Consider the following 7140-nt stretch of genomic DNA (forward strand, 5'->3'; position numbering starts at 1 on the left):
CGTTGCGTATAATAGAATAAATTAATTTCTGACAAGTCGTTTGACAAATAATTTATTTTTAGAATAAAATTCTTTCTCTCTCCAAAATAAGTATTTCAGGTAAATTTGTCGCAAGATCCTAAAAAATAATGGGAAATGCAATAATTTTTTAAATTTTTATTGTTTAAAATTTTTATTGTTTAAACATAATATCATGATATCTACATTTAGAAAAGAGAGGTGGAAAATAGCTGATTATAATTTTAGTTATTTATAATTTAATAATTTAATATTCAACTTGTCAACATATAATAAATCACTTATACAATATCATATTTACGCCAAATTTACAAGTAAAAATTCTTACTTTTTATTCTTCTACGCTTTTTTTTGTTATTATACATTTAATTAAATAAAAATTATTTAAAAAGGTATTAATCTTTTGTAAAAAATGATCCTAGTAAATTTTTAATTTATATATATATATATATTTTTGTTTCACATTTCAGCAATTTATTATTTATTATCAATTATTACATATATATATATATATACATATATATATATATATATATATATATATACATATATATAATAACATATATATAATAATAATAATAATAAATAATTGAAACAAATGGCACATTGTATGCATAAAGATTCCAATAATATACATCATAACATATATTAATATTTACAATGTGTTGAAATACAAAAAGATCACGCGCAACTAATTATGAATACAATACGGATACATGCGTACTAATCGATAATTTTATCGACATTATCGATAAATGATTGCGACTACATAATTCCAGCTTTTAAAATGAATGTAGATGACGGCACTAAGCAATGTTTGATACTGTGATAAGTGTTCCAGAGAAATGGCGGGAAATGCTTTTATGTTCCTCATTCTTTCTGTTAGTGGCATGTGGTGTAAAGTATGATAAATTGTGAAGGTTGATTACGATGGATTACAAGACACGTAAGCGTCATACAACTGTCACAGATGCTCACGAAAATGATTATCCTCATGATATACAAATGTATGATGTGCCCCCAGTGGGTGAAATGTCATTGGAAGAGTTTCAAGAGTTGGGATTTGACAGATTAAAAGGTGACTTTTCGACACTATATGATTTTGCACATGCAATTATTAAAATAATAAAGTTAAATTATTATCAACTTTCCTATAGTATTCCGATTGGTCGAGACAACAAACTGCAGAGGTGATCTGAAAACATTGGAAGAACGGAAGAAAGCTTTGTACGATTCTTTGAAATCTGACGGACTGAAATACTATGCGAATTTATTGTACGCTGATGGATCTAATCCACAGTCAGAAGAGCATTTACAGACCAGGAAAAAAGATCACATATCACATTTTATTTTGAGACTTGTTTATTGTCACGATATGGAGCAAACTAAATGGTTTATTAATCAGGAGGTTGAATTCTTTAAATTAAGATTTAGTTCTTTAGAAAAGAAGGGCATCGAACATTTATTGAGTATTAGTAACATGGATTGTATACCTGTATGTTTTATTATATGCTCTGTGTTTATAAGATTATAATGTAATATATATTCTAATTTAGCAATTAATATTTCTTAAGATTTCACAAAATGAAAAACTAGAGGTGAAAGAAGAACTTAGCTTATCATCTGGGAAGGTTACAAATATAGATATTGCAGATATTTATAAAGTGCCTTTTGAGAAAGTCATTGATTTAGTCAAAGGACGTAAAGTCTATCTCAAAGCAGGGATGGCATATGTTACTCATATGGATCTGAGTTCAGTATTCATCTCTTATTTTAGAGAGAATCTAATTGCAGGATTAAAGGTATATTTATATTTTACAATATTTTAATTTTAAAGAAAAAGATTAAACTCAATTAATTTATATTGTATGTTTTGCAGAGCGCAAAACTTTTTTACGATAATATATCTGATGATGAAAGATTGACTAGATACTTAACAGGTCTTCCTTCAGCTTTCACTGGAATGGCACGTGTCGTGTGGTCAACCACAGCTACGCCCATTGATAAACTCCATGATGTATGAATTTAATTGTCATTTGTTAGAAGTTATGATTTCTTAAATTTGTCCGATTTTTTAAACATGTGCATTGTAAAATTTTCAGTTATCCAAAACGTCATATCCTTTATGTATGCGAACACTTCATGAAGCACTTTATACCAACAGTCATCTGAGAAACTCAGGACGTATGCAATATGGGTTATTTCTAAAAGGTATAGGTGTGACTTTAGAAGATGCTCTACGTTTCTGGAGAGATGCATTTTCGAAAAAGACAGATGGGGCAGCATTTGATAAAAAATATGCATACTCTATTAGGCATTACTATGGTAAAGAGGGAAGGCAGACAAATTATACGCCGTACGGCTGCCAGAAAATAATATCGAGCTCTGTTGGGCCTGGAGAATATCATGGATGTCCTTTCAGACATATGGACCGCGATTCGTTATGCCAAAAGTTAACTAGTTATGGAGTATTTGCTTCTAGTAAGAACCTAATTAATTTTCTTTCTATTGTAAGGTATTCTTACATTCAAAACTTACATTAATATATGTTAGATATGACAGAAATATTAGACTTGGCTAAGGATGGACAGTACCATTTAGCATGTGCCAAGTATTTTGAAGTTATGCACAATAAGCCAGCAAGCAAACCACTTTTACATCCAAATGCATACTTTGCTGAAAGTCGTGAAATTTTAACTGAAGACAATAGTAATGGCAGAGGTAAACAAAAAAGATTGGAAGAAAAAATTGTATGCAGAAGAATAATAAAAATGCTTATAACATTTTACTTGCAGATTTTGACAATAAAGATAAATTTTCTCAAAATACAATTGGAACTCCTGGAGGCGTATCTTTAAGAAAAAGTGATAGACATTCTACGCCTTCTAGAAATTCAGATTTTACTGGCACGCCAAAAAGAAACACAATCGACACATCTTTGAGAAAAGTCCAGAAAACAAATCATTATACACCTTCGAAGAAAACTAAAATGACTCCAGTAAATATCGCAGAAATGCTAAACGATGATTTTATGGATGTAGACCTAATGGATCAAAAAAATTAACAAATAATTGTTCTGTATTACAAATTTATTTATACATGTTCTTTGAATCCTTTGCAGAATTTTTTCAAATATGTATTTTTTATCTTATTTATCAATATTTTTATTAATAATTGTTCAACTATGTTGATTTCGTAATAAATACTGTGCTTATAATTTATGTAATGGAAGGACACATCAAATGTGCGTGTGCGTGTTTGGATTCTTACATAATTGACAACATTAACTACTGACCTCTTTCGATCAGTATTTCAGTAATTCTATGAAAGTTCGCAAAGCGTGTGCACCAATCGAAAGAAGTCATATAGCTACATAAATCTTATGTAATTATACGTAGCTATTGACTTCTTTCAATCGGTGTTTCGATAAAAAATTGGTGCTAACATCTTGTATCATCGATTTCACCAGCCTCTCTAAATCATACTTGTTCTGCCAGCCCCAATCCTGTCGTGCTTCGCTATCGTCGAAAACTTGCGGCCAATTTTCGGCTGAAATAACGCGTCAAGGTATAATCAAATTTTTAATATTTAGATATCTCTTTACATATACATACATACATACCGATATACTGTCGTTTATCTGGCTTATAAGTAATTTTTAAATCTGGTATATACTTGAGAAGTTCGTCGAACAATTCCTCGGGCGTGAAACTCATGGCTGTGACGTTATAAACTCTCCTACGGAGTAATTTGTCGGGTGTGTTTAAAAACTGAAAGAGCGCCGACAGACAATCTTCGATGTATATCATCGGCAACCTAGTGTTAGGCTCCAAGTAACACTCGTATCTCTTGTTTAATAGCCCTTCGTGGAATACCGCTACAGCGTAATCTGTGAAAGATATAAAACACAAGGGAAGATTTATTGTAAGAACGTTGAAATATGCAGAATACGATGTCTGTTGGAAAATGAATAAAACGAGGAATGTAAAACTTTTCAAGAGACGGTATATCAAAATTTTAAGTCATTATTCTTGAAGAAACTTGTAGCCATTCTAATGATTTATTTAGACTCCATCTCGCTGAATGGAATCTACATTTTCATTTTTCTTATTATAGCGGTTGAAGTTTCTCTAGAAAGATAATTCATGAGAGATAATGGAAGCTCCTTTCAATTTGCGAAGTGTTCAATGAAGATGAATGAATAAATAATGTGTTTTTATAAAGAAACATGTTTTTACAACAACTTGTCATTTGCGAATGCTGATTTTTTTATGCATTGGACATTAAGGAAAAAAATAGTTAAGGAAAAAAACAGTTAAGGAAAAAAACAGTCACGAACCAGAGATCAAGACTCGATGCATTATTTATGAATAGTATTGTCCTTGAAAAACGATACACGCACATACGCAACTCAATGCATGTTTGTATGCAGTTAGCTTAATCACGATTAATGCTCTAGTTCTTCACAAACAAGGTAAAAACCTCTATCAATTTTCATATATCTGCCTGACAATATTAAGCGTTTTCTAATGAACATGATTATCCTATTATGCTATTCGAATCGAAAAATTTGAACACGCAAGATTTTTAGTTGAAAAACATCTCATTTCAATATTTAAATACGTAAACATGTAATTACGTTGTCTGAGAAAAAAAAATTATATAAGACAGGACATCTGTTTTTTTTTGTTTTCTTTAACTATTGATACATGAAAATTATTATTCACATTAATTAACATTGAGACAAAAGCCGGTAATTCATAGTTCTTATATTTAAGATTGTCTTTTAAGTAGTGTGGTTTTAGGTCGTCTTAAAATCCCATTCAACTAATGAAACTTACTTGTCATGATCTTAAGTATAAGAATGGACTATGAATACCGATCAAAATGATAAAAACATGTTTTTACAAAAACATGTTATTTAATTCAATCATCTTACACGATTTATTAAAGCGTTTCTTAACGTTGCCTTTGATAATTTTAAATAATTTTATTTGCTTTGAAAAAAATAGTTTCAAAATTTTCATGTTTAATTATGTTTTAATTTTATACATCAGAGATAGTCGCGTGAAATGTGCGATAAGAAAAATGAGCTTCCTCACCGGTAGTACCGCCGCCGGGTGGATCACAGCTGATTACGCCGGGAAATCGAAGGCACCGAAAATCGAGACCGAATCGATGATGATAATATTCTCCTAGGAGCTCGGCATGGACCTTGCTGACGCCATAAATCGTACGCGGTCGTTGTACCGTGACATTCGGAGTCGGATTCCTCGGTGAATCCGGTCCGAATGCACCGATCGTCGACGGTATGAAGATCCTTAGCTTGTATTGCTTCGCTAACTCGATGACGTTATGCATTCCTGTCCGTGTGCGAGAGAAAATAATAAATTTTTGAGATATCTGATATCGATTCTAAAACATTTTTTTTTGTTCTTCAAGTATGTATGTCTATAAATCGTAGAAGAATTCGCGATATCATCTATCACGTTTCAACTACGCTTTCTCTCCCCGAACACTTTCTTCCCTTCGCGGACGCGTTAGAATTGTTATCGTAATGACAAATTCACTCGTCACAACATTCCATTTCACTTGGACGCATGGCGCGGAAAGCCGAACATTTCACGCGAAAAATGCGAGTTTCGTTAAATAATGAAGTAAAAAAAATAGAAATATTATTTTTAAAATTTAAAAATAGAAATTATATTTTTTTATTTAAATAATAATAAGATGCCAAAGACATTTTTATGCACGCACTAATATGTCAAAAGCTTTTCTTTTTTTTTTTTAATTTCTTTTATTCCAAGCACTGTTAAATTTCAAATGAATTCTACTGTCCTGTTTACATTTCAACTCCTCTCACCTTCGATATTGACTCTCACTGCTAGCGGTACGTTTTGTTCGCCAACAGCACTAAGCAGAGCGCTGAAGTGGATGAGCCAGTCGATTCTGTAGTCGACGACGATTTTCTGTAGACCTTTAAAGTCAAGGATATCGGCGAAGATGAAGGGCCCGTTCTCCAGGCTCTCTTCCGTCGGCTTGATAATATCCGACAGTATGATATTCTCGTTACCGTAATTCCGACGAAACAACTTCGCACATTCCGTACCCAATTGTCCGAGGCCCCCTGAACAAAAATCATATTTTTACTCGACGAATACAAGTTTTACAGTTTTATTATAAACGCGAGTAGAGTATGATGTTACTTTGTGTAATACTTTTCGATAAATCTCAAGTTATGAAGAGAGAAACAAACACATGATTTAATTTATGAAATATTATTTTTTTATTTCTCTAATCTTCTTTAGATAAGATATATCCATATAATATGATGAATTAATGAATTAAAGCCATAAACTTTGTTTAATAATTGTTATTTTTTCAATGAATTATAAAATAAAAAATGCGAGTATATAATCATCGTGCGTTTCATCTTTTAATCATGGCATTATATATTATCAATTTAGACCAATTTGTCGAATTAATTTATTGATACATTAATTCATTGAAAGCAAATATATATAATATTATTTAATTATATCAATGCTTACCTGTTATCAGTATCCTTGGCGGTTTTTTTGTATTATCGCACTTGGCACTATCGTTTTCTTTGTAATTGGAATTTCCCGACATGTGAAAGCTCCTGCAAACGTTTCTCGTGAGGCAATACGAAAATCGAACGATATTTTTACACAACATTATTTTATGCAATAATGCAACACGATTCGCAAAAGGTAACAGATCTTGCGATCACAATGCTATTGATTTGATTGTATCTTTTTTTGTGATTTTCAAGTTTTTCACAAATCTTTATTTAAGATATCAGAAAAACACATAATGTGTATGGTAAACAGAGTTTTTATTACAAATTGTAAGTCTACTGTATCAAGAATGAATGATTTTATAGAGCGTTTTGTAAGAAATAGAAGGATTTAATCCCGCTTCGCTGATGGTTGATAAATAACTGATAGATCCTTGAGCAATAATTCTATTAAAACGACTCGTTCTCAAAACCAGTTAGACCAGATGCTGCGTGTGATGGCTGCGTGTGATGGCTGCGTGTGATGGGCGTGTGTATCTGTATATTATGTAAGAAAAATTTTAAACGTAAGATTTAATCTT

At 31.4% G+C, this 7140-nt stretch overlaps 2 protein-coding genes across 2 annotated transcripts; one reads left to right on the forward strand and one right to left on the reverse strand.

Annotated features, from left to right (window-relative positions):
* Nucleotides 1-858: 858 nt before the first annotated feature.
* LOC126857436 (DNA primase large subunit-like) lies at nt 859-3098 on the forward strand. Its single transcript, XM_050606858.1, has 7 exons — nt 859-1096; nt 1176-1513; nt 1593-1820; nt 1898-2035; nt 2121-2499; nt 2572-2739; nt 2814-3098. The coding sequence occupies exons 1-7, from the start codon at nt 949-951 to the stop codon at nt 3080-3082; spliced, it is 1668 nt and encodes a 555-aa protein (XP_050462815.1). The 5' UTR covers nt 859-948; the 3' UTR covers nt 3083-3098.
* On the reverse strand, nt 3090-6971 carry LOC126857451 (L-threonine 3-dehydrogenase, mitochondrial). Its single transcript, XM_050606889.1, has 5 exons — nt 6570-6971; nt 5882-6145; nt 5121-5381; nt 3641-3907; nt 3090-3567 (listed from the first exon to the last, which is right to left on the reverse strand). The coding sequence occupies exons 1-5, from the start codon at nt 6715-6717 to the stop codon at nt 3407-3409; spliced, it is 1101 nt and encodes a 366-aa protein (XP_050462846.1). The 5' UTR covers nt 6718-6971; the 3' UTR covers nt 3090-3406.
* Between the last annotated feature and the right edge of the window lie 169 nt (nt 6972-7140).

The sequence above is a fragment of the Cataglyphis hispanica genome, chromosome 21, assembly GCF_021464435.1.
Source record: "Cataglyphis hispanica isolate Lineage 1 chromosome 21, ULB_Chis1_1.0, whole genome shotgun sequence".
Lineage (NCBI taxonomy): Eukaryota > Metazoa > Arthropoda > Insecta > Hymenoptera > Formicidae > Cataglyphis > Cataglyphis hispanica.

What these genes read in the sequence shown, in the direction of transcription:
- LOC126857451 (XM_050606889.1), bottom strand. Translation starts at nt 6,717, where the DNA reads ATGTTGTGTAAAAATATCGTTCGATTTTCGTATTGCCTCACGAGAAAC. An exon ending in GCCAAGGATACTGATAACAG is followed by an intron (nt 6,146 to 6,569) that starts GTAAGCATTGAT and finishes ATTTTTGTTCAG; the next exon opens with GGGGCCTCGGACAATTGGGT. An exon ending in ACCCGGCGGCGGTACTACCG is followed by an intron (nt 3,908 to 5,120) that starts GTGAGGAAGCTC and finishes TATCTTTCACAG; the next exon opens with ATTACGCTGTAGCGGTATTC.
- LOC126857436 (XM_050606858.1), top strand. Translation starts at nt 949, where the DNA reads ATGGATTACAAGACACGTAAGCGTCATACAACTGTCACAGATGCTCAC. An exon ending in GGGATTTGACAGATTAAAAG is followed by an intron (nt 1,097 to 1,175) that starts GTGACTTTTCGA and finishes ACTTTCCTATAG; the next exon opens with TATTCCGATTGGTCGAGACA. An exon ending in AGACAATAGTAATGGCAGAG is followed by an intron (nt 2,740 to 2,813) that starts GTAAACAAAAAA and finishes TTTTACTTGCAG; the next exon opens with ATTTTGACAATAAAGATAAA.